The 27105-nt window shown below is 42.3% G+C and overlaps 1 protein-coding gene across 3 annotated transcripts in view; it reads right to left on the bottom strand.

Annotated features, from left to right (window-relative positions):
• Positions 1 to 27105, bottom strand: part of bcas3 (BCAS3 microtubule associated cell migration factor) — a 355427-nt gene that overhangs the window by 287949 nt on the left and 40373 nt on the right. For all 3 annotated transcript variants that reach the window (XM_037774551.1, XM_037774554.1, XM_037774552.1), the window contains exons 12-14: positions 25928 to 26098; positions 21306 to 21399; positions 3787 to 3920 (exon numbers count right to left, since the gene is read on the bottom strand). In XM_037774551.1, coding sequence (XP_037630479.1) covers positions 3787 to 3920; positions 21306 to 21399; positions 25928 to 26098 — 399 coding nt within the window. The remainder of the gene's footprint in view (positions 1 to 3786; positions 3921 to 21305; positions 21400 to 25927; positions 26099 to 27105) is intronic.

Below are 27105 nucleotides of genomic sequence, written 5' to 3'. Positions count from 1 at the left end.
GAATGTCTTAACTCTTTAGCCAGCAAGCAAGTCAGCCAATCAGAGAGCAGCTCTGTGTACCTGCAGGCCTCTCTAATCTGTTGCCAGGTCAGACTAGGTAATTGTACCCAGCAATGACAGTTAATGGGGCATCCTCTGCATACCAGACAGTTACTTTACTTCACAAAGATGAGTGAAAGAGGAGGCCTGACCTCTGCTCGGGCTGATTAGGGATAACTTGGAGATGAGAAAGGGCTACTTTGTGTGTACCATAATTGGTCATAATAGACCTGTCAGAGCTCTGTAACTGTAAAATGGGTTGCCTGGACTTCAGGGGATTACCTGAAGGGTGGCTGCGATTGTACAGTCATAGTGTGACAACCACGCCGATACCAAACAAACGTTATCTTTAAAAAAAAAGGTGGAATGTAATTGTATTCAGTCGCATGCATGTGCTGGAGTGGAGGTTGCACATTCCAAGAGAGGCTGGAGAGAGCTCTCTCCCTCCTGTCCTCGCACACAAGAGTATTTGATGACATCCTTTGGCAGTCAGAAGACATGTTTAATGCTTCTGACTTCTTTTATTTTTTTTAAAATCAGCGAAACAGATTAGGCAGCTCTGTTCACCTGAGAGGAACTCTGAAGGAATGACAAGCATGTGACAAAGATGGACGGAGGGATAAGATCGAAGGGAGAGAACAAGCATACGCCTGAAGTGTCTCTGCTTTAGAAAGGGAATATGAAGACAATGTCAAAGTAGAGAAAGAAAAGCAAAGGGGTGGTTTTGTGGTGCACTGCCAGTTTAATTCTTTGCTCCATATTGTTTAACCGCCATACTGGACTGCCAGTAAAACACAAGGCTTGATATTATAAATAAGAAAGTAGCCAGTTTGTGTGGTCAAATCCCAGTTACCCATATACGTGGCCAAGCAATCAGCATTCTCTAGAAGATATCTGGCTGGCGTCTGTATTCCTATACCCAAAAAACCAACAGTAGCCATTAAAGTGCATGAAAACACACCAGGACAGGATCAGCCTTAAAAAACCCATATCGATGCAATCACAGCTGATGGTGCAGGGCTGCAGAGTTTAGCAGTAAATGGAGTGCCAACCCGGTAACCTCAGTGACTCGCGCTCTCCAGTTTGCCCCGTGGCTCCGCTCTCATCTACATTCTGGTCCTCCTTCAGTCCCTTACATCTGTTATCAGCTGCAGGTCTGTTTACCTGGTCTCGGGTCACTGACAGCCAGCCGCGTGTTTGGCCGCTGGAGACAGATAAGGCGTCTCTCCACCCACCTAACTGAAGACTTTATCACTCCTCACTGTGTGGCTCAATGCGTATGTGTGTGTGTGGGTGTGTGTGTGTGTGTGTGTGTGAGAGTGAGTGAGTGAGTGTGTGGTGATAACCCCTGGCCCAAGCACCAGGCTAAGGCCAGCTTTCAGTGTTTACAACGGCTTGGATCAAAGCAGGCTCAGTGTGCAGCCGGTCAGCGGACCTGCCGTTTGGTCATACATTAACGACAGGCGGGCTGTGAGAATGTGTGTGTGTGAGAGTGTGTTTTCCCAGTCAATAATCCTGAACCGAACAAAGCCTGAAGTACTTTTGTTGAGTAAGCACTTTTAACTCGCACGGCAAAGTCTCCGCGTGTCACGGCTGAGAACGTATAGGAAAATTCAAACAAAATGTCTTAACTTGGAGGGCGACGACTGCATTTCGTAGTAGCATGTAAAAAAATAAATCTCTGCTTTTATTAGATTTACAAGACAGAGGAGAATGGAGGGATACGATTGGAACAAAGTAATGATTTGTTCATATATTTTTGGGGAAGCGGTGGTGGAATGTTTTCCTTAACTCGTCATGGCTGATTTCCCCCACAAATTGTCTCTGTTTCAAATGTGTTATGTGGTTTGGAAATGAATCTAAGCCCAAAGAAAAACACTGCAAAGGGACAGTTTAAAGGAGGATCTGTGGAAATAAGGCACCCATTGGGGATAAATCCCTCTTTAGATAAACACGCTTGCTCTCTGTCAAACTTCTACACATCTGATTCAATTAGGTGTTAGAAAAACATCTAGCAGTGCGTGAGTGTGCCGTTTGGGGGAGGAAGAGGATGCTGTTTAACTAACCAGACCAGAGAGGCTTTGGTTTTGATCTAAATCAAAGCCATTTGCCTTCTGGTCCATGCTCTCTGGTTGCTAATGCTTTAATGTTCAAGTACTGTCCCTATGACGGTGTTAAAATAGCAGCACATGGTGGATTAAAGTCATGTCGTAAATTCGTACTGTGCAACACATAGCACAAAGCTTTTGAGCAAACGCAACCACTCAAATCCGAACTGAGGTCACAGAAAATAAACGATCTGAGCCGCGACTTCAATATGGCATCGAATCATAGCGCAAGTTAGACATTATGATGTTCAGGGGACCTTTGGTTGAGGAAATCTTTTCTCACTGGACCTCTTTGAATTTTAATTGAATAGCCCTGGCTTATATGTTCAGTTTAACATACTTCAATGCTAATGTAACCTGGATTTTATTTTAATTTTTCTGTTTTATAAGATTTTACTTCAATGCGGAAGTGTGCTTGGATGCAGCGACTGATCTGACAATACATTATTTACAACAATAACAACTGTTTTGGCAGTGAAAATGAAGGGCACATCTCATGAAAAACTCCCTATTTCCAGTGTTTCTGTACATCCATCTGGGTATCTGAGTTCTTACCAACCCACAAACTGTGAAATAAGACGACCCAGTCAGTTTTTTGTGGGCTGCCTCGATCAGAAGACATGTGATTCAACAAGCCAATCAGATTTAGCTCCCCTTCCTATGTCACATGCAGGCTCATTACAATATACCGCACACAGCTTGAAAACTACCTTCACAAAAGTGCACTATATTGTTCTCGAAAGCCAATCAGTAAACAATCAGTTGGTAACTTTGAGCAAATATGATAAAAATAAGTTATTCTTATAAAACCGTCACTATATCCTGACAGTACTGCAAAGGACAGATAATCTGTGAAAAAAAAAATCATGTTCCTCGGAGTCCTCCTGTGCTCATAATATCATTTGCAAGATTTCACAGACCGGAGGCAAACAACCAATCCGAGCCGAGGAGTCTCTACAGCAGCTGTCAATGCTCACAAAAGTTGTGAATTCCGATCAAACGGTCAAACTAGGCAACGCTGATCAAATATGAAACAATATTCTGTTACTGTAATGCCTATTTCTCTCCTCAAATGTTTTCAGAATCATCTTGTAGTGTACTGTTTAACTGTAAAATGAGAAAGTTTGCTCCGGCTGGTGGGCGTCGATTGGTATTTCCTCAACTGATCTCAACATGGCTGCCGGGTCACAAACTTCATAGGCTTTATAGAAGTAGGCATTACAGTTACAGAATATTGATATCTGATCAACGCTGCCTAGTTTGACCATTTGATCGGAGTTTGCGAGTGATTGACAGCTGCTCAGAGACGGCAGGGCTCCAGCTCAGCTCTGGTTGGTTCTGTTCGGGCGCGGTAGAAACTTGCAACTTTCATTAGGAACACAGGGGGAAGGAAAAGGAACATGTTTTTTTTTTCACAGATTATCTGTCTCATGCACTACTGTCAGGGTATAGTGACAGTTTTATAAAACCCATTTTTTGTATCATATTTGCTCAAAGTTACCGACTGCAGCTTTAAAGAGACAAGCGTGAATACAGAGGGTGAATACAGGTATATTCAGACAGACAGGATGAGAAAAATAAAGTGTTTTTTGAACATTAAAGCATGTAAACATGTTCTAGTAGTGTGTGTGCCTCAAACCTTGGCCTCAGTTTCCCCACGATGCAGGGTGTAGAGATGGTGAACGGCACTCTGTGAGGACGCCCATGGGTGGGTGAGAACCTGGAAGACGTGAAAATCGTGGCCCAGAGTGTCGGCGGTCACCAGCAGCATCCCTACGATAACACACATACAGTCATCAACATTAGGAAACACTCCCACAGCTGGCCTCAGCATAAATTGGTTATCACCATCACAACTGTTTATGTTTATGTCCATTGTGGTCTTTGTTTCAGTGTGCTTTACATTTAGAGTATTTCATGTGTAGTTTTTTGCTTTCACGTGAATGTGTAGTTTGCTTTACTTACACGCTTCTATATTGTGTACTTCATTTAGCATTTGTTAGTAGTCCTTGAAGGAACAATATGTAATATATTTACTAAACTAAATCATAAAATGACCATGATATGTCATCAGAGATTAAGGAAACATGATAAATAGAAATACAGGCTTCTGTGACAACAATGCTACAGCCAGCATGTTCTCCTTTGAAATGTCCATGCCAATGCGGAACAGCTGTTTTTGTTTTGGCCTGTTTGATCCCGCCAACGCCAATTTCGACACCCCATGTCGTCAGATATGAAACCAATTGGCACGCAAAAACACAGGGTGCTGCAGCCATGGAAGCAAACAAACCAACTGGAGCAACGAGATCATTTTGGATTCTACCAAACCTAAAAAGCCTCGCCATCTTTCTAAAACAGCTACAAGACCAGAGACGTGGTAAAACACGGGTAAATATTGGAGATGCGTTTGAAAGATGGAGACTTGAAGCCTAGAAGGATTTTAAGATGGATGCCGAGTTGGCTAATTTATCACAGCTAGTAGTAGGGATGTGCACTTTAAGTCATTTTAACATTTGAGTACTCTATTAAATTGTTATAGAGTACTCGAGTATTTGAGACACACACAAGCCAGTGAAGTGATGTTATGCTAACACTCGCTAACTGCTATCAGTCACTCCGGGGTTGCGGACGGGTCACGGCTGTTTACTACCTCAGCAACAACCAGCGTGACGTTGACGGATTCTGACGTTCACATTGAGTACTCGAGTATGCCAATCCTAGCTATTCATCTATCTTATTGAGTTCGTCTTGCGCTCTTGTCAGTTTTGCTGTCAGTGTTACATCCATCATCCCTCATTTGCAACCTTCTGCTTATCCCGTTAGGGGTCGCAGAGAGGCGAATTGGGCGAAGGTGGGGTACACCCCAGATCGCAGGGCTGACACATAGAGACAGACAACCATTCACACTCACACCTACAGGCAATTTAGAGTCAACAATGAACCTAACCTGCATGTCTTTGGACTGTGGGAGGAAGCCGGAGTACCCAAAGAAAACCCACGCAAACACGGGGAGAACATGCAAGCTCCACACAGAAGGGCCCCAAGCCAGATTCCTTCCTGTGACCCTCTTGCTGTGAGGCGCCAGTGCTAACCACTGTACCACCATGCAGCCCCTCAGTGTTACATATTGTTCGTTTATTGCTGAAATATATAGTACAAATGGTCTCTGGTAGATTTACCAATGTGTCCTTAACAACTAAGCTGAACAAGTAATAGTACTAATAGGTACTGTTATTACTGCAACGACCACAGTCAAAGGACTGACAAATGTGTTCTTAAATCACAATAAAGACTGAAGGGGCAATGTTATACATGCTCGTCTCAATGACGTTAATGACATCATCAAGGTCATCTCGTATTGGTCTAGGAAACTACAAATTCATAACAGAAAGCCTATATTACAAACTGGTCTTCTAATGAAAGATGCTCTTGAGTTGCATTATGGGAAATGTAGGACCAACTGTTTTTAGAACTTGACTTGTTTTAGGGACTCAAAATCAGGATAACTCAGCCACTGATAATCTTGTGAGTCCCCAAACTCTGTGGAAGTGACATACTAAATCGCAGGAGCAAAATCACATTAAATAAAGACAGTATTAGAATGTATAATATTTTCTATAAATTGTAAGAAAATACAGTACACAGGCTGTCTTCAAATGCCAGTTTCCTTGCCTAGACTTTCACTACCCTTACCTAACAAACGATCACTTACAGATTTGTACTTTGATACCTAAGTACAATATGGTAACTGATTAATTAACCTATGTCAAATCAAAACATGCTGCTCCCAGTCTTTCAGTAGAAATGATTTGATTTCTTTTATTATGAAGAGCTTAGAAAAAAAGTGTCAAAGTCGACCACAGATACTCTAAATTGTGCCAGTGTGTTTAAGCGTCGCCACCGGTCCACTGGTAAACTGATACAAAGGCAGCCTAACCAAAATATTTAAAACCGTATTTCACTCCAGCGGCTCACACGAAGGGAGTCAACACTACCAACTGTGCAGGACAGATGCTAGACGGCATGACAGAATTACTGTGTATTTAAAACAAACAAACCAACCCATTAAAACAAAGCCGGCTATCGTTTGTCGATGTCATAAAGTGCCGCCTTCCCTCGCATGATAGCTCGGTCTGGTTAAAAGCAGGGCTCGAGTCGTGTGCTTCCTCAAGGACAGACAAGATGATGAGTGTCTGTAAAAGAGAAAATCTATGTATTCATACATCCGTGTACGGTCACGGGTGTGTATGTGTGTGTGTGCACACTGAGATTTACCCCCACAGTATAACCCCCAGTGACAGGCCCATTCATTTGGTCCGTTTTATTTGAAGCTCATCAAACTCCAGAAATTATAGGCCTTCACCATAAACAACATGCTCAACAAACCACACCAGAACAAACCCAGATCTAAACTGGTTCGGTTAGGAAAAACGCCGCACTGCTTTTCAAGCGCAACCCAAAACCCATCTCAGAAGCCTTTTGAGATGTTGCAAACAAACCCATATTTGGGCAGTAACTCAAAATGTTGGAAACACATCACTGATACCGAGTGTAAGATTTGAAAAAAAAAAAAAAGAAATGTCCAAACCTCTGTCTTTTTGACGACTCACAGACATAAATGATATTAAAGTAATTAGTAATTTTCCCTCTGAGTTTTTCCCCCATTGGAATCTTATGTGAAGGCTGCAGTAGGTTTTAATTAGTGGCCGGGCTTTATTGGGTGGCATGTCAAATGTGAAAAGAGGAGGATGGAATGGCAGGAGATTAAAAGGATTCGGCAACACGTGCAAGGAAGATGGAAAACACTCCCTCTCTGGAAAAAAAAAAAAAAAGCCAAGTGTGCTACAAAATTTTGCGCATTCATTCAGAGTTGAAAGGTTTCTTTTTTTAAGACTTGTGTGTATGACTGAAGAACAGTTATATTTAAAGATGATGAAGAGGTGGAATGAGGGAGGTACAGAGCGGCTGAGCGATGGGGTCATGCAGATTATCATAGGTGGAGGGAGGCGAGCAGAAGAGATGCCAAGTGAAGTGTGCATTAAGACAGTGGTTAGCTATTCATGCTGTATCAGAGCGACCAGAAAGCCAGAGAGCTAAGGCCCAGGGCCTGTAAACCCTTGAAAACCCACGCCCCAAACGAGGTGCCAAGCCACAAGAAGCATTTGCGTCAACTGGGAATACAGAGAAAAAAGGGACGGGGCCCTTCTAATTATAGAGTCTGGAAACGGAAGCACAGGGTGATTAGGAGTTGAGGCGCTGCGGTCTGTTTATCTGGGAGCTTCCTCTTGCTCTAGAACCCTCTCTCCCCCACACTCCACTCTTTCTTTCTTTCTTCCTCCTCTCTCTGTTTTGGTCGGGCCCCGCCCACCCAGTGGCTGGAGAGTCTGGCCCCTGGGTTTCTGACAGATGAGACTTGGCCGCTGTGTTCTGGCAGGGGCTGGCGTTTCTCTTCTGCTGATGGTAGAGTCTGGGCTCCAAAAAAGTAACAGCTCAGAAAAAGCTGGAGAGCTTTGTGAGTGCGAGTGCCCGCGGACTGGGGCTTTTGTGGCCTTGTTGAAATACAGAGGCCCTCGCCGAGAGGCGTCAGTCGGTTAGCCCGCAGGATGGCCAAATTAAAAAGGAGCAGAGCCGCTCGGCGGGTGAAAAGAGAGGGTTTCAGGGAAACCGGCGGCTGGCCGGAGCAGGGTTTGACACGTCCTATTTATAACACCTCGTCCCAGGGGTTACAGTGTTATTTACGATGTTTTAGTACCAAAATCGCTGGCACACGCACTTAGACCTGCGCTAAACTGGAAGGGATGACCTCTAATTTGCCATGTGTGCGAGACATGCGTCCGTATGGGACATGAGGGAAGTGATATAATCATTTCCATAAATATCTGCTTTTCCTTTTTCTGTTTTTTTTTTTGCTCCCCAAAATCTTTTTGTTTTGTTTTGCTGCAGGCTTTACTGTCCCATCTCTGACCATCCAAACAGAAAACATCTGCTCAATCCCATTAATAGTGGAGGATGTTTCATTTACAAAGTGGTTGGGCTAGCTTTATTCTTGACAAAGGCAGATGGGACGAGAGAGAGAGAGAGAGAGGGAGAGAGAGGGGGAGAGAGAGAGAGAGAGAGAGAGAGAGAGAGAGAGAGAGAGAGGCAAAGAAAGAAATGGAGAGAGCAACAAAGAGGGCAGTGATTTCCCTACTTGGCAACACAAAAGGCCACAACAAAACTAGTCCACTTTTTAATTAACAACACTAGGCTCAAAAAAAGCTTTGAAAATCAGGAAAATCTCAAATTATAACCATGTGGAAGGCATAAAGCTTACAAGATGGAGTACTTGGGGGACTTACTGTTACCAGGATGCATAAACTTCAGAGCAAATGAGCCCAATGCACAAATGAAAGAGTATCCATCGTAAGACGAAGCTTTGTCTTCAGAGCTGCCAATTTGGGGGGGGAAGGACGGTCTTTGTGTCTGTGTGTACTTACACATATGCCGGGCATATACAACATAGATTAACTTGGCATACACAGCTAACCAAAGTGTTAGTGTTGCCATGCTACTTCGACCACCCATTCGCGATCGTTTATCTACCCGCATTCTTCCCACCATCCATTCGCCTATACCATCGACCCTCTACTACCCACCAATCCACCTGCATCTATTGTTACCTTTTAAAGTTTCAAACTTTCTTTTCTTTTTAACTATAACATGTTGAAATCAGGCAAAGAAATCTTGAGTCTTTGCTCAGCGGAGTTGCCAAGAGTTTGGCCTTGAAACTCTAAAATATGCTGATGGTTACCAAAGTAAAGTAACAGATTAATAGGCATGTGTTCTCTTCTTAACCAGTGCAAAATTGGCGACTCGCTACAGTGCTAATTGAAGGAGGGAGGAGAGCGCCCTGCTAATCCTCTCACCACCACCACAGCACCACACTAATATACAGCACTTTTTTTACTTCCACTGGGCAGCAGGGTAGGCATTAGGGTTAGTCAGACGCCAACAAGCCAAAGACAACCACCTCTAATATAACAGAGACGCTGCAGTCTGACTAATTACAGATTTATTTCAGGAATGATCGACACAAATTACTTTTAGGTTAGCATTTAATTGGAGTCTATTACAGTTGTTATTATCTTCCTGGTTTCTCATTAAAAGTTTTAGTGTCACTTAAATATGTTGTGTCAGAGACTTTCTAGACTAGCAAGTGGCTGACTGACAAAGTTTTTTTTAGGCAGATACCAACGTAGATATCGGACTGTTCCCATCCGCGCTCTACTTGATCAACAAAAGTCTAGTACTGTATTTATGGAATTAGCTATAGCAAATGTTATTTTCCTATCTAACTTGCTAGCCGCGGGATGGTCACAACATGCACCGATTGCTCTGTTCCAATGGACATCACTTGCATAAACTAGAACTACTGGAAAACGAAAGAAGTCTGAAAGGTATGACACAGTTTCCTTGTCTCATAAGTGTTTATTGTTAACATAAAATAGGTTCAGAGAGTGACGACATGTTTATTTATATTGCAAATGTTGTTGGAATTCTACACTCCATTCAAATAGCCACTGACAGGCAGGGATTGTTTAGCGTGATAACCCTGCCACCTTGTAGTTTCCTGGCGAGCACTCGCAATATGCGCGTAGATGAGCAAGTTAAAGTGTGTTTTCAATCATGTTATATAGTCTCCAGAATAATATCAATGTTTTCAAAACGGCCGTTGTTCCCCTTTAACACACAAGCAGGTTTTACGTGAAGGCTACAAGACTTGAACAACCAATAATAATAATACACACCAATAATAAATCACATTCAAATTTTGTCTGTGCATGCTGGGTACCGTCCCGTTGTCATTAATCACTGCTCAACATCAGTGTCAAACTGGAAAATTTCAAGAGCTGTCCATGCAATCGAGTTGCTGGCTAAGTTAACTTAAACCACAAATATAGCAGAAGCCAAGAGATCGAAAACCAAAATCATTTTCCAACAGACTGAGGAGGACGATTGTTTTTTCGTTTACTCAAATTCAAAGTCCCGTCCGTCTAATCTGCAATGCGAGCACGGCCTTACCAAAGAAGGGTATTTCAAAACGGTGCACGGAAGCTCTACGCACCCAAAAGGTGCAGGAGTTGAAGGCTCAGTTAGCAGCACAGCAGTCTTACCAGGCCCAGCACCAAGGGGTAAGGCTGCAACGATAGCAGTCACATTCTTACTAAACACAAGAAATCTTTCAAGGACGGCAAAGTTGTTAGAGCGGCATTCGTCGAGGCTGCAGATGCACTCTTCAGTGAATCCAAGAATAAAACGGATATCGTGGATGCTATTAAGGACGTAAAATTATCCCTGAATAGCGTTACACGGCGGCGCAAGTAGACCCATCAGTGATGCAGAGCGTGGTCAGAGGTGAAACAGGCTTCAAACTTTCAGCAAGACAGAGCAGCAAAACATGGCTTTTTTTAATTTTTCAGGTGACAGTCTCACTGCCCCAAATATTGTATACTGACACCTTTCTCAGTTTTACAGGTTTCCCAGAATCCTCTCAAAATCCCTGAACCTCATCCATTCTACCTTCTACAGAGGAAGGACACAGTCAGGAAAGGAGGCGAGAAAGGAATGGGGGGATGGAAAGAGTGTAACAGGCTGCAAAGAAAAACAGAGAAAACAACAGAGGAAAAGAGGGGGAAAGGTGCTTACGGTTCATTTGATGTACAGCGGGCTGAAACCAAGGGTTGTGTTTTTCTACGCGCTTCACAGGCAGACCACCTGTAAGCACTTAGATATTAATAGATATGAAAAAAGGTGTGTGTGTGTGTGTGTGTGGCTAACCTAACTGAGAAGCTGCCATTAGTTTAATATTATTATGCTGGAACGGTCGGCTCTTTTCAACAGGGCAAAACTCGCCTGGCTTTAAAGTTGAGCCGACACACAGGGGACAGGCACCGTGGCGGTAAAGTTCACAAAGCGTGACTGTTCCGAAGGCAGAGCTCCAGGCTTGTTCTTTCATCACCTTAAGTGGAAAACACACTACTTAAGTCTCTTTTTATGGAGCATTTACATATTTGCACACTTCCTGCTGGATTTGTTTAAAAGAGTTTTTTTATTTTGTCATATGCCAGAAAGACGTCCAATGGGTAGAACACCGGGGTGAACAGGCTGCATGAGGAGGTGAAGACGTGAAGGAAGCCTCTGTTCCTACTTCACCTGCAAGAGTTCATCCGCCAAAGCCACAACCCCCAATTTACCACTGCCACTAATCCAAATTCCCAGTGAATCCTAATACTTTTTTGCTTTGTTTTCTCTCCGTGGTTTTCCAACATGGGACAAACATGTTCTCACAGCAGCTTAGAAAGAACTTTAACACCAGGCCTCTTTTGACGCCATGTTTTAAAAAAGCCCCGAAACAAATTGCTCCTGTCCACAATCTCCTGATAAAGAATTTGGGACTGTGATCAGCACTTAATCCCCCTTTCTGAGCAAACAGGCAGACAATGAGGCTGGAGAGGTAAGCTCCTTGCATTTACACGGTCTCTTTTAAACTTTTCAGAGTTCTGTTCAGTTCTGTTAACGAATTAAATCCCTTTAACATTCACAGCCACTGGTCATAGGTAAGACTTCACAGTGCTGGGATTGTCCATTGATTTAAAAGAAAGAAAAAAAAAACTAGAGGGGAGCTGTGTGTGTGTGTGTGACAATCTACATTCAGACCGCAGGCAAATGTTTTGCACAGTTTGCGTTTGCACAGTTGACTCAGATCTGTTCTTTTTTTTCCATAACAGTATGAACAGCACAAATCACATGGAGTCTGATCTTTTCGATTCTGAGTTGGGCCACTTCAATGTGTGGTCCTAAACTTTTTCATTCATTGTCTTGGCAGTTGATAGCTGTGAATACATGGTCTGAGAAATTTAAAGCATCATCATACAGTTTGAGTAGCCTTTCAATCATTATATTTTGGTGTTCATGTTGTTCGTGTTCTTCATCGTCATTGCCATACAGACCTACCAACAGTTCTGCTGCCAGTTTTGGCAGTTATTTTGAATTTAGGAGAGGGTCTATGCCATCCTAAACTTAGGATTCCCAACTTGAGAAATGGCTAAGTGAGGATGCTTCTGTAATAGCTAAAATCCTATCCTAAGATAAGATAGGATTTATTTTCCTAAATGCAGTTTGGAAACATGTTTCTGTAATACCAAAAATCCTAAATGTCATCCTAAACTTAGATAAGATAGGATTTCAGAATTAGGAAGTTTCTGTAATGAGGCCCAAAGCCTCCAAATACAGGCCGGGAAAAACACAAAACAAGGGTGGATAGACTTTTGTTTTTTTACACTTTGAGTCGAAATATGTTAATATATTAAATGCTATTATGAAAAATAAATAAAATTGTAAATCAAGCTTTTTACAGTCCAGGTCGCACATCTGTAATTCCTTTCCATAACCACTGCTGCCAGTACAAATGAAACCAGTGCTCAATTCATGAGAACAAGAAACTCAGCAACTCACCTCATCCCCACAAAGCCACCCACCTACACACATACCATAAAAAAAGTTACAAATGAGCTGCGTGTTACCGCACTGTGTGGGCTGTGAATGACTCCACACTGCTGAGGTGTCTGGTGTGTTGGTGAGTGTCGGGCAAGAGGGGAGCTGGGGTGAATCTTTCTCGGCCAAGCTTTCCACAGGCCCTGAGTCATGGTCACTGGCCAACCCAGTTACTCTCCTCAGCTCTGGCCGTGTATGAACTTATCATTTTTTTTTCTATTCTTAATTTGACATTACTGTTTTTCTGAGGCCTCATCTTTGTTACATTGAACTACCGTAAGTAATCTGCCTTCGATATTCAGTACCTTTAAAATGTGGCTGTCTTATGGACATGTGTTTATTCAGTGTTTCTCGCTCTCATTGGATGGATATTATCACCTCTTGGATTAGGGTGATGTCTTTGTTGTGGCTGGCTTTTCACGAGCAGCTGCCGTCTCTAACATTTCATTATTTTAGTGGTCTTTATGATGGACCAGAGTTAGACAGTCTGAGACATGACTGTGTACCATTGTTTTTTTTTTCAGGTAGCCACAAAAGCAACAGGATAAAAAAGAAAACGTTTCCGGGCTATTCATTGCTTCTGGTCAGTACTGGTTTGCAGAAACTCAGTAAATGTATTCAGTGAGTTCACCAGTAACTTAATTGTTTTAAGTCAACAGATGAATGGATGTTGGTGGGCCTTATAAGTTTATTCAATGCAACATTTCACCAATATGACTCGGCTAAAATATGTTCAGAAAACGTTCTTACTAAATGGACTTGCATTTATACAACGCTTTTCTAGTATTCCAACCACTCAACACTACATGTCAGTATTCACCCATTCACACACTGATGGCAGAGGCTACTACCAACTTTGCCCATCAGGATTTAATCTAAATACTCATTCACACACCGAGGAGCAATTTTTGGGATCAATTTGGGGTTAAGTGTCTTGCTCAAGGACACATCGACATGTGACCCGGAGCAGCTGGGGATCGAACCACCGACCTTCCGATTGGCGGACAACCTGCTCTACCCTCTGAGCCACAGCCGCCCTAACCCACTGCTTGATCACAAGTTTCAAACAATGTGTGAAAAAATATCAAGGCAAAGGACTGCTGTTCCTCTTCTCTATCAGAGTTCTCAAAGTAATTTCTAAAATGACTCCAGAGAGTGCTCTGCTCTGTACTACAGACATTTTGACATTGTTATTATTGGAGACCACATCACAATGAATGGCCTATACATGGTTTTAAGTTAATTCTTGGTCCCTCTGCCTCTGCTAGCACGGACAACACAGAATAGTATTAACGTCCATGTGGTAATTGTAAAATATAGCTGGAAAACCAGCGCTAACTTTGACAACTTCTTTAACAAAGACTGTCACTAAAATCTGTTAAAACATTCCCCAACATTACAATAGTCTAAAAATAATTCAGAATCAGAAGAACAACCCATCTTGTCCCCAGTCAAAATTCAGAAAGACAGTAGACAGAAAGCTCTGCCGAGTAGCTGCTGTAAATCAGATCAGAGCCAGCTGTGAGTGCTAATTACTATCTTGGTGTGAAGACACAGCTCAATCCATGCTAAATGTGTGGCTATAAATGTGTGGCTGCTTGTGTGTGGGAATTCCCCTCGTGTTGAACATGTGCGTGTGGGTCCAGGGTTTTTCGGCGACGGCCTGGTTTCTTTCACACATCAGTAAGATGGAGAGACAGAGTTATTACACCATGGAGGGCTGCCTTCACGGCACAGCTGTCTCGATGGTCAGGCTCAGCGGGCCAGCCTATTCATTAGACCGTCCTGTTACTAAACCAGGGATATGGTTTATGGGACAGTTCCGTGTGGGGAGAGCTTCAGTCTTGATTCATCTGCCATTACTCCTGGCTTTGATGGGGTATTCAAAACTTCCATATTCAGAACATTTCAACGGCTCCACAAAAAATCAAGTCCTGATTCTGTGGTGGCCTGCTGTGTTTTATGAGACTGAAAAAGGTAATGAAAGAGATGCTTCATAGGACAAGGGTGGAAGTATACTGCATCCAGTTTAAATACAATGTATATGAGTGATTCATGGTCTAAGTACAGGCAGCACGATAACTGACTCATTCAGTAGAACTACTTGCTTCAGTTCTATGCATCTGGAGCATCCATGCCCAACAATACCCGCAATGTTATGTATTTAACCCTCATCCTACCAACATATCTAACATACAAGAACTACCGACTGGGGTCTTATCCCAGAACAATCAGCTTAAAAGCTTATTTACCGTCCTTTAATGTAGTTTTCAGTCATTTAAAGTACACATTATTTGTGTTTATATTTATATGGTGAAACCAACCGGGGTCATTTTGACCCCAATAAAAAATACTTGAAATAAACCAAAACTTCAACACTTTTTTAATTTTGTCTTTCATTTCAAAAGTATGTAAACACATTGGTCTGTCAAAATAAAGGCTGAATCAATTGGAACTTATATTTGTATGTCTGTGCCTGTCTCCTACAAAATGACTGACAGAGACATTTTTTACTTTTTTTACTGCACTACATTTATTTGAGAGCTATAGTTAAAGGGACTGTTTGTAACTTCTTACATGTATAAATCAATCCGGGTCGGTGTCCCATGCGCGCTCGCGTGTGGCTACGCTGTTCAGACTCAGACTCCAACACAAACTACACGGAAGCACCAAAACCGCAAAGTTCTATCTAGTGAAGCCCTTCTTGCAAAACAGTGTTGGCTGCGACCGGAGGACGCGGGGTAGACTGTAGCTTTGGTCTCCAGGGCCGGAGTCTCTGCTGTACTCTGCTCCTCTGCCTGCTTGCCTTCACTCACACACCGCACTCGTTCTCGCTCTTTCGCTCCACCTCACGTGCATGCGCGCACACTACACACTGCAGAATTGTTAGTTTAGCTCTGAGAATATCTAGTGAATATACAGTGGACGTTTGTGCAGAAATAAATGCTGCAGCTCCTCCAGACCAACAGAGGTTTTCCGTATCTTGTGAAGTGACGGGGCTCCGCAGCGAGAAACGTTATCGTCTCCGATCAAAACTCCGGTGTCTCCCCTGTTCCCTCCGGCCACAATTGGGAGGCTAAAGCAGGAAAAGCCAACACTAGGATCAGCATTGATTCATGGAGCGACCTTCGTCTGGTCAGCTAACATTACTGCCAAGCAGGTGAAATATAGAGTGATATTGTGGTCTTAGCTGACGTGTATCGCCTCACTGTTTTGAGCGATGCTCGTTCATGTAATTAGTGTAGACAAAAATTGATGTGGAAATGTTTGGAGATGTGCCCCCAATCCTCAGTGAAATGTTTGCCTGTGTAATATGTTGCATTGTAATGGATTAAACTACTGTACTCAACAGTACATAAAGTAGATGCAATTAGACTTGCTGCTTGCACATTAATGCAACAGTAACAATGATATAATTGTGTATATACATGTATATATATATATATATATATAGTCAACACTCTTAAATTAGTTATTATTGGATACTGAGATTTTTTTTCTATATTTATATAATTTTAATTAACTAAAGTTTTAAATGCAGGACTAAAACTTATGGATATGTTTCCATGGTGGTGTTGCTACATTTACTAAGTAAAGGGTTTTCTTCCACCACTGCATGTAAAGCACTAAAGATCCTTGTCCGACTGAGTAGGACTGTAAAGAAGAGAGTAAAGAGCAGAGGGTGGTGACTTGCACGGTTGCTGGATCAATCACTCCATCTAGTGCCAGTCACACTCAAAAAGTATTGCACAAGTTGTTGGACAATATCTCTGCCATCAAAACATGAGTGTATTTTGACCTTGGCATCGTACCTAATAATCAAGTCAAGGATCGTTAAGGACGGGTGAAGAGGACGAGACGTGAAGGAAAACAAGCACACACACATTGCAGCTGTTAAAGAGAGCGCTTTGCCACTGCACTTCATCTGCGTCCCTCTAATTACACCACTAGGAATAGATCCACAGATCGACCGAAGTGCCACAAAGCGCCAGCCGCCACACCAAGAGCTGGCGGCCACCGGTCCACCCTCTGTAGAGCCTCCAACACACACAAGCCACTGTGGTTTCTTACATAACTCTTCCCAGCCAAAACTTCAGGGCTTTCCAGACTCCGTTTGAGTCATATCATTGTTTCCTGCTAAGTTCATCTTTCTCGTTGAGCTCGACCACTGAAAGGGAGCCTCAGCAGGGCCAGCAAGGTAGTTCAGTAAAAGCCACTTCCTATAAATCCTTGGAAGGAGTTCACGTATAGAGCCAGACCAATGAACCCGTCACTCAGGATTTGGGCTCTGATCAAATCAAGAGGCCTCTAATTACGGGACGATCCGCAGCAGGCAGCTCAGAAATGAAAATGAATACAAGAATAAACACTGATGAAAGGCGCCCTGCAATCACAACAGTGGAAAGGAGGAGTTTTCTACACTTGTGTGAAGATTCGTTGCTAATCTCATTACACGCCCTGACTGCAAAAGGGAAAAAAAGGGGAAATCTGTGTACACTTCTGGTGCTGTTTTCTGTTGTAATTTGAACATGTATTAGCCCTTTAGATATGGCTCACACTAAATGAGTCAGAAAGATTAAAAGTGTGTTTGTAATTTTGAAGTTGACGATGCCCTGTGGAAAGGGTCACAGGGGATTCTGTCTGCTTACTCTGCATTTACCAGAACACTGGAACTAACTACCACGTGTACTGTTTTGTGCTATGTCGAGGGTGCACTTCTGTAGAAAACTATAGCTTGGATGTTCAAGGAAAAAAAGGTTTAAAAAAAGACAGAAATATCATGGTGACACCCTGAATCACACATTTTTTATTCCAGAACAGTAACTTTCAAGAGATGACATCTCTCATTGAAAACTATCAATCTCAACTACACAGAAAAAAATATTTTAAAATGAAGAAGGGGCACCATTAACTGTTTAGACCTAAAAAATAATGAAAGGCCTCCAGACCAACAGATTCAAATATTTCTGATTCTTAACACTAATACCACTAATACCATTGCTTGGTTTCTAAATTGGAGTGAGTTTTAAATTCATGTGAGATGCTTTAAAGGGGACATATCACGCATGTTCAGGTTCATACTTGTATTTTAGTACTAGATCACGTTAATATGCTTTAATGTTCAAAAAACACATTATTTTTCTCATAGGGTCTGTCTGAATATACCGGTATTCACCCTCTGACTGAAACGTTTCAGAGCATGTCTCTTTAAGATCCTCTCCTGAAAAAGCCCAATCTGCAGAAAAATATGGTGCAGCTTTGCAAAGGTCTCAAGCTGTGGGTGTTATAATCTAATGACATAGGAAGGGGATTGGCTTGTTGAATCACATGTTTTCTGATTTAGGCAGCCCACAAAAAAAGTTGTTTTTCACAGTTTGTGATTCCCAAATGTATGAGAACAAGCACTGAAAAAGTGAGTTTTTTCTTGAGAAAATAGAAAATATCAGTTACTGACAGTGAAATTGTACCTTCCATGCTTCCATATACATTGCTGGCTACTCATGTGTTAGTGTACAAGTCCACAACAAATTACTGTAAATGGCTTGTTCCAATCTACTTTGTGTACGTGATTTTCTCCCAAGTTCCAAAAGTGTTTTGATTGTAGTTTACAGATCGCACTGAGCAAATTCAGCTTTCCTGGCTCCTGCTTGTACCGTTTCTCTTTTAATGTTTCCTACAACTCTTGTTGGCTAGTTTGGCGACACCTGGTCACTGGATCAAAAGCCACTGCCGCGATGGCAAATCCAACTATCTGAGTTAATGACTGACTCCGCAGTATATCATACTAACATTGACGTACTGTGCTTCAAAAGCAACTGTGTGAGCTATGACGTTCGGCCATTGTAAGTAAGTATTTATTATGAACTTTACTTCTCCCTCTATGAATGAACATCCAAGAAGTAAAGCCTGCAAAGTTGAGTGAAGCAACAGCATATTCTACAGCTGTCAATGTCAAACTTCTTGCACTTTGTTTAGTTCTTTAACAATGTTTTGCATTGTTATAGATATCATGTCTACTTTCTACTGAGAGGACGACAACTAGTAGAGATTAAAACATGTCTCTTCCGTTGATGTACTTTTAAGCAGGTTTTTTGTGCCATTAGCTGCACTGAACTGGGTTGTGTTTTGTATGTGTTTTCTGCTGAGGTGAGGGTGGGAGTAGGTGGGGTCTAGACAACCATGTCTTGTCTGTCTTTGTCTGCAATGTCATCCTGTTCCTGCTCAGAAGGAGCTGCTGAGTTTAGTCATAAGTCTAGGTAAGTGAAGGATTCTTGGGGCTTGGAGGTCACGGGGTGAGAGCCATCTCTCAGCAGCTCCTTTATTAACTGCACATGCACACACAACACACACAGCATAAAATATGTGAACACACACACATACACACCGCAGGAGGAACAGCAACATAGCAGCTCACACTCACACAGGCTGACAAGGTAGCCTGTTCACACTTACAAAGCATCTACTGTCCCTTTTATTTTTTGGGGTGGGGGTCAGCAATGCTAAAAGAGTGGAAAAGGAGATGCCAGAGTAAAATACTATGGTGAGAAGGGAGTGTAAACTGTGTACATGGAAGCTGATGTCAGCACACTGATTCATGCACTCGTAGAGTACATCAGCACAAAGTCAAAAAAGTCACTATCTTAGATTTTTACACCAAATGGGTGCAAGAAGCAAACCAACAAACCCTCCAATTCTTAGCTATTCCCTGTACATACTGTATGAAACTCCCACAAATACAGTACAAATATGTGTAGAAACTCCATATAGCACAAACATGGACAAGTTGTTTTTCCAAATCCTGCTGAGACATAAGTCCTTTAATCCTTGATATATCCTTAAGGTGATAGTAGGCGGACTTTGTAATTGTCTTAATGTGGCTGTTGAAATTTAGGCCTGAGTCCATGACCACACCACGATTTACGGCTCGGTTTGTGGTTTTTAACATTGCCGATTGAAGCGGACCGCAGAATTTTAATCGCTCCTCTTTGGCTCCAAAAACATTACCCCACAAACATTACCTCAGTTTTGTCTTTGTTTAATTGAAGACAATTCTGGCACATCCAATCGTTGATTTGTTCAATGCACTTACTCAGTGCTTGTAATTGGACCATAGTCCCCCGGTGATGTGGTTATGTAAATGTGTGTCATTTGCATAATTATGGTGACATATGTTGTTGTTTTCCATAATCTGAGCCAGTGGAAGCATGTAGATGTTAAACAGAAAAGGCCCCAGAATGGAGCCTTGGGGAACTCCGCGTGTCATATTTGTCCACTCAGATGTGTAATTATCTATAGACACAAAGTAGTCCCTGTCCTTTAAGGAGGATTCAAACCAGTTTGGTACTGAGCCAGAAAGTCCCACCCAGTTTTCCCGACGGCCTAGTAATATGTTGTGGTCGACCATACAAGTGGCAAAATTGCCTGGAGCCTCCCATCAGCCACAAGCTCAAAAACTGTGATGGTGAACCATGATTGTTATTGGTTGTGCTGCACCACCGCCTCTCTGTAGAACCCCCTGGGTGAGTTCTTGTTAGCACCCTAAGAGGGTCGAAAGGTTCTGGATAGAACTTCCAGTGAGTTCTGTGTGGAACCATTACACCAAAGAACAGTTCTCTGTAGAACCTCTCATAGGGGGTTCTAGGTATGAGACACTCCAGGTGGAACCTTTATAAAAGGTTCGGAGAAGTTTGATCGTAACACTTGAATTGGCATATTCAAAAATATAATTTTCTATATAATATAATGTCTATTCATACAACTTCAAATGAGCCCAATTACAGTGTTTGTGTACTGAATTTTAAGCCCTTTTGCATTATAAATAGTTAATCACTTTCGTAGGTAACCAATGTCCAACTAACGTAACAACGTTTACTTTTGGTTTCACATGGGACACAATCAGCGGCCTCCTGGGTGAAAGTCCTGTGTTCGTTGACCCATCCACAACCTGTCACACCCGTCGTTAGAGGACGTTCTCGGTTGTTATACTAGTTATTATACCGCGTTAACTTTCAATAATAGTCGCTCAATATACTACGTCACTTGCCCTGACTGAATGCAAAGATGTTGACATTCAACGTATCTGTGGTGCGCAGAAAGGTACAATACAAACATTTTTTCCTGGTGACTGGGCTGGCATATGTCACCCATTGACTGTATGTGACACAATGCCTGACCTGCATGTATTGCCCGTGTCTTAAGGTTGGAGTAAAGGCATGTGTTGGGGGAACTGTTCATTCTGTATAATACAAGGCAAGGCAGCTTTATTTGTATAGCACATTTCAGCAACAGGGCAATTCAAAGTGCTTTACACAAACATTCAAGAACATTGCGACAAAGTGCAAAAGAACATTAAGACAATACAGTATGAATACACACACTATGAATACATTGGGGTGAGTTGGCTGCTCAAGGCCCGCCTTAGAGACGACATGAGGCCCCATGTGAGCTAAACACCCACCGAGTTACACTTGAATGGAAGTGTAATCTCTCTCCTGCTTTTTATGTCTTCTGAACTTGCATAGAGCGCTCCAGCTCCTTCCTCAAAAAAGAAATGTGTGCATGTGTGTGAGTGAGTGAGTGAGTGAGTGTGTGAGTGTGTGAGTGTGTGCGAGTGTGTCTTACCACTGGGGTTGAATTGCATGCAGGATATGGGTTTGTCATGAGCTGGGAAGTGAGCCACCACTCCCTCTCCATCCGAGTCCTCACTCACCAAGACCTGGAGTATATATACACACACACACACACACACACACACACACACACACACACACAGCCACACACACACACACACACACACACACACAGAAACTCAAAATCATTTTCTAACAATAAGAACATTGAACCCTGAACGGGACTTTCCCCTGCTCAAGGATTTCTCTTCACATTTTGGTTTGGTCTGATATCACCACACTCGGCAGCGTTCTTTGACATCACCCCGCAATGAAATAGCAGGAGGTTAAACTCCTTTCTGAATGTGCCGTTGCCCTCTTGTGGATAGAAAATAATTAGCATATTACCTGATAAACAAAAACAAACAAGCACGTTGTTCAAAATTGTACTCTTTGTGCTGCATCAAAGAAATTATGAATCATTAAAGTTACATTTTATTAGTGCTGGTGCTTCAGTAAGAGGCTGTACTGAGACCAGCGTGATGGAGTATGACGCAACAATAGACAAGAGTATGAACACATTTACTTTGGCTATAAAGTGGCTTTTTCACACGTGGCTTTGACAATACCCCCTGGCAGCAGCCGCGTTTTCCCGTAAACAAGCAGAAACTGGCGTCAAATGTGGTTTTGGCTTGCTACTTCTGAAACTCGCCTAAGAAAATTAAAGTTTAAGTCACTTTGCACAACTATAGAGGCTGCTCCTAAATCTCTGTATGAAGTCTGTTGTGGAGAAATCTAACTAAGACTGAGCCGAGATCAGGAGCTGGCAGAAAATCCCTTTAGTCAGGAAGAGAGATTAGAAATAAGACCAGACATGAGGTCCACTTTGTGCACAAGTGCGTGTGTGTGAGAGAGAGAAAACATATACACAGGGTTAAATTTGGCCCCAGTGTTGCATAAACGATGTCAGGAAGGCTGGCTGAGCATTTTAAATAAGAAAAAAAATCTAAAAACTAAAGGGTTTTCGTCTCAGACTACAAGCAAGAAAATAAGCAGGGGGGGTGGGGGAGAAAAAAAGGGAGAATACAAAGAAAGAAAGAGGCTGGTGACATGAAGCAGATCTATTTTATTAAGATGCATGCAGACAATGTTGTTCTGTGAGGGAATCCTGCTGGAGCCCTTTGAAACAAGAGTGTCCTCCAGAGGACCAAGCCCATTACACAGGGGAGAGTGTGTGTGCCTGTGTGTTAGGAGGCTGCTGTTCCAAATAACGAATTTCAAAGCCTGAAAGACATGGGAATATCCTGGACTGCCACACGAACCCATCTCTATCATATTCCTGCCTTTTTCCCCATTTCTCAAAAAAAAAAAAAAATATCACACCCCAACCCCCCATCTTAATTCACTCCTACCCCTTCACCGCTCCTAGCTTTCGCCTCCCTGCTCACCAGGCCTACTCCGTGTTTATGGCCAGTGTACGGTTACAGTGTGTCGGCTGGTGACAAAGTGCAGGCCTGCTTCTGAAGGCTTACGTCCAGCTTATAAGACAACACACTGGCTACAGGGCGGCTACAGCCCATGTGTAAAGAGAGAAGGAGAAAGCAGTGAATGTGTGTGGCGACTACATTACTGACAAACTGTACTATGTATGCGAACACGCCTCATTAAAAATGTGACAGCTACTGCAGTGTGATTAATCATGTTTAAGGGGATAAAAGCTTTTAGTATTTCTTTAGATGTTAAAGGGAGATCCTGTCGAAGGCAACTGGCATGGTTCAAACCATAACCGGGGTTATAGACCAATATATTGTTATGTATACTTTCTGTATCGAGGTATATGTACCTGGATGGGTCTGTGTTGAATAATGCTGTTAAGGACAATACACCTGAATGTAACTTACCCACCTTTGTGCCAAACATACAGCACATCCTTAAACTCCCAATAGAAAATAGCAATTAAAATGATATAAAATAACCAGCATTAACCAATCTGAGGAGATGGTGTCTAAATATATTGTAATAAATCATAGCAATTATGTAGACAACAGACTTTTTCAATTAAAAAAAAAACTTGTATTACATTTTTATTATTACTATTATTTATTTTTAGCATTTTGACAGTTGCTTGCCAAAGTGGTCACATTTCGTTGAGTTTAAGCATAGACTATATAGAAGTAGTGGACGTAGTCTCTGTGACGTCACTCATTGGTTTATGGACTACGGTTTTGAAGCCTCGAGTTCAGCATTTTCGACGCAACCATCTTGGCTTTTTGGCCATTTCCTCATAGACTTCTATACAATCAGACTTATTTTTTAAACCAGAGGAGTCGCCCCCTGCTGGCTGTTAGAAAAAATGCAAGTTTAAGGTACTTCCGCATTGGCTTCACTTTTTTCGGAACCGAAGATTGCCTTCTGAGTTTAAGATATGAGGTCAATCCAAAAAGTTGAAAAGTAAGACTTTCAAAAAGCTAATTAAAAAAAGCATCCCCAAAAACAAATCAATAACAGGGCAGTCTTGCTCATGTATAAGACAAATTGTGTGAGCAGCTGCATTATCTTCCGCAGAAAACTGTGCGTCAACCATGGACATAAGGTTTTTTGTTCCTCGGCTGGTATTTCAATATTTTCTTATATCATAATAAATATTGATATCGGGGAAAATACTCTGTAATATCATAATGTTTTTAGGCAATTTTGCCCATCCGCTACTCTCAACTTGCTATTTTTTGGCGAGAAAAAAGATTTAATAGAAAAAAATATATATGGCTAGAAACTTACTTCTCACCCACCTCCCAAAACACCAATAAAAATGGCTTTATTGAACATTAAAACCTTATTTGACATATGGTGCACTCGCTCAGCTTTGAGCTTCATCTGAGGTTTCGGACCAACAGCTGACTGTTTACAGAGCGTCTCTCCTACTCTCCTGCTAAAACATACAGGGCTGTGGCTAAAAGCTTGGCTGTTAAAATATGCAGTAAGTCTAAGTCACACCTTTCAGAGAGTTGTGCAGAGTTAGGTGAATGGACCCAAGTGTGTCCAAGCCACAGAAAAAAAGCCAGCCTTGGAGATTTTCCCATTTCCCACCAAGCCGCAGAGGCCAAAGTTATATTTACCTGGTTCACACATGACAAGAGAGAGAGACCAAAAGCCAAGAACAAATTGGTATCAATTTAGTCTTCGGTGTATATATATACTGTATAGTCTGTAAAGGGGAGAACCCATGTCAAGTCAAGGGATCCCTTTGAAAATGGCCATGCATATTTTTCACGCCAAAATTTAGCATAAGTTATAACGTTTCTTAAGTTGGAGCATCATTCAGCCTCCTTCGCAACAAACTAGCATGAATATTGTTGGTACCAATGAATTGGTCCCCTCCGTCCTTTACCCAGTCCTCTACCCGGGCTCCTCTGCCCGTGGTGGCAAGATACAAATTTAAGGGATTTCCCCAACAACTTTGGAACAGCCTCCACCTAAATTAGCAGAACGTGTTATCTTCCATTTCTTGATCTCCTTTTAAATTGGCAATTTTATAACCTAAAAGAATCACCCTTGACACATTTTGCATTAAATGGTTGTTTTTTTTCCTGACACTATTAATTCTGCATCACACCTTTCCTTGTCCTCATGACATATTAATTTAAGGCCAAGCGATGAAGCAATGGTCTGTTAAGTAATGCCAGGTGCCATTTGCAGCATTTACAGCAAATGAAAGCAGATGTTTGAAAGCATCTCGGATTTAAAAACAAAAAAAGCAACTCTGATAATTGAGATTAAAAGAAGCTGAAACAAATTTACACACATACAAACACTACAACTACAGACCAATACGTTATTAAATCTGACAGCACTAAGTGTGTTTGCATGGCTATGTTGTACATTTCCAGTGTGTGCTGTAAATGATTTTATTTCACTACAACACGCACAGGTCTCCACTGCTGACATTTACTTTGGCAATTAAGGAGAAACTAGAATTACCGCTTCGCTGTTGTATGCATCCGCCAACCAGTCAAGTTGCAGTTTACATCCATGTCTGTCCACAATGTCATCGTTTCATCATTTCATCCCATTAGATGTTTGTGTGAAATTGTCATAAATAGCATATGAATTTTTGACTTATGATTAAAAACTAGTTTTGTGAGCTCATACTGACCTTGACCTTTGACCACCAAATTCTAATCAGTTCATCCTTGACAGATGTAATACAATTCCCGCCAGGCGTTCCTGAGATATTGCGTTCACAAGAACGGGACAGACGGACGGACAACCCAAAAACGGAAGAACAATTTGCCCAGATTTGATCCTTACACCCTACTAATAATAAACCACAATCAAGTATTATAGAAATTAATACATAGTGTAGTTTGTGCAAATTTACTGCAAAAAAGCGTATTGTGCATAACACTGATATTATATGAATTATTATATCTCTGATATCTCTTCTCACTCTTGCCTTGATTGACTGATATTCCATGACTTGTCAATGACTCCTCACACTGAGTTGCCTTCGTGCTTTCTATAATGTCTATAAAGAGTGACCATGACAATTTAACATTTAAAAGAATCATAGTGTGCAAAACCCTGTATTATGAGATCATTAACAATATCAAGCAAAATCAGAAACCCTTGACTGACCTGTCCTTCGCCAACACTGTGTGTGTCAACGATGGTGACCACACCGGGGTTGTGGGGGCTGCGACGACTCGCACTGTGAGGTGTGCCCTCCTCGTCCGGAGTGCCTGCTGGTAGTGTGCCTGCCAACTGGGTGACGACTTTACCCACCATTGTCAGGCCCGTCTTTAAAGTCTGGAGGGACAAAGAAAACTCTTATTGACAGATTATATCAGTGCTTAAACATCTGGTGTTACATATTCCCAAATTATTCTGAACATATGCAATATACTACATTTCGTAGTTCACTTAGTTTGAAGCCTTTACGGAAACTGAAGATGAGCGGAAGAGCAGCTGAGGAAATACTGGATGTGCAATAATGTGCCTGTGCGTGTGTGTGTGTGTGTGTGTTCACTTGATGCCTGCTGATAACTTGTAGTGCTGATGACTTGTAGCACTGTAGCCGCAGGAGACACCGTCTGTGTATGCAAGTGTATGCGTGCGTGTGCATGTGCGTGTGTCTGCGTGTGTGTGTGTGTGCGTGTGAGGCTCCTCTGTGTCCGCTTAAGGCCCAGCCAGGGTGTCTGGCTCAAACACACCTCTGTGGCTCGATTGAGGGAAATGGATAGTGCTGCTTAAGTGGAGTCTATCTCACCTACTACACTGTCTTTGTCTAATGGAGTCCAATGCGTGTGACTGTGTGTCTGTGTGTGTGTAAGCGCGCCAAAGGGGCCCCGGAGAGCCTAATCAGGCATTCAGACTAGGCGGCCCTGTCAATACAGCGTGGCGCCTTGCGTTTGTTGGGTCTGAGGATCACCCACTGTCTCTCTTCGCCACTTGGCCAGGCACACTAACAGTGTCTGCTGGCCTGTGTGTGCGCATGTGTATGCCTGCGTGTGTGTGTGCGCTTGTGTGTGTGTAAAATGCCAGAAGAGCCATCAATTATTAAGTGAGGCGTTTGGCTCCTAATTGATCAACACTAATGTGTTTTCTAATCACTGCAGTTGTGGAGTTCTTAGTGGTAGTCCAAACAGGGGCTATTGATCTGCCGGTGGGACGGGGGTGGGACGGGGGGGAGTCTGGAGGCAGATCTTGTCTGATGGCTGACAAAAACACATCACAACACTCACACACACACACAGCTACGGGGCCTGATGTCGCCATCTAAACAAATTACAGCCTAATTTATGTGAAAGGTCTTT

This window comes from Sebastes umbrosus, chromosome 7 (assembly GCF_015220745.1).
Source record: "Sebastes umbrosus isolate fSebUmb1 chromosome 7, fSebUmb1.pri, whole genome shotgun sequence".
Taxonomy (NCBI): Eukaryota; Metazoa; Chordata; class Actinopteri; order Perciformes; family Sebastidae; genus Sebastes; species Sebastes umbrosus.
Note: the sequence above shows the minus strand (reverse complement) of the source record. Positions and strands in the feature narration are given on the sequence as shown.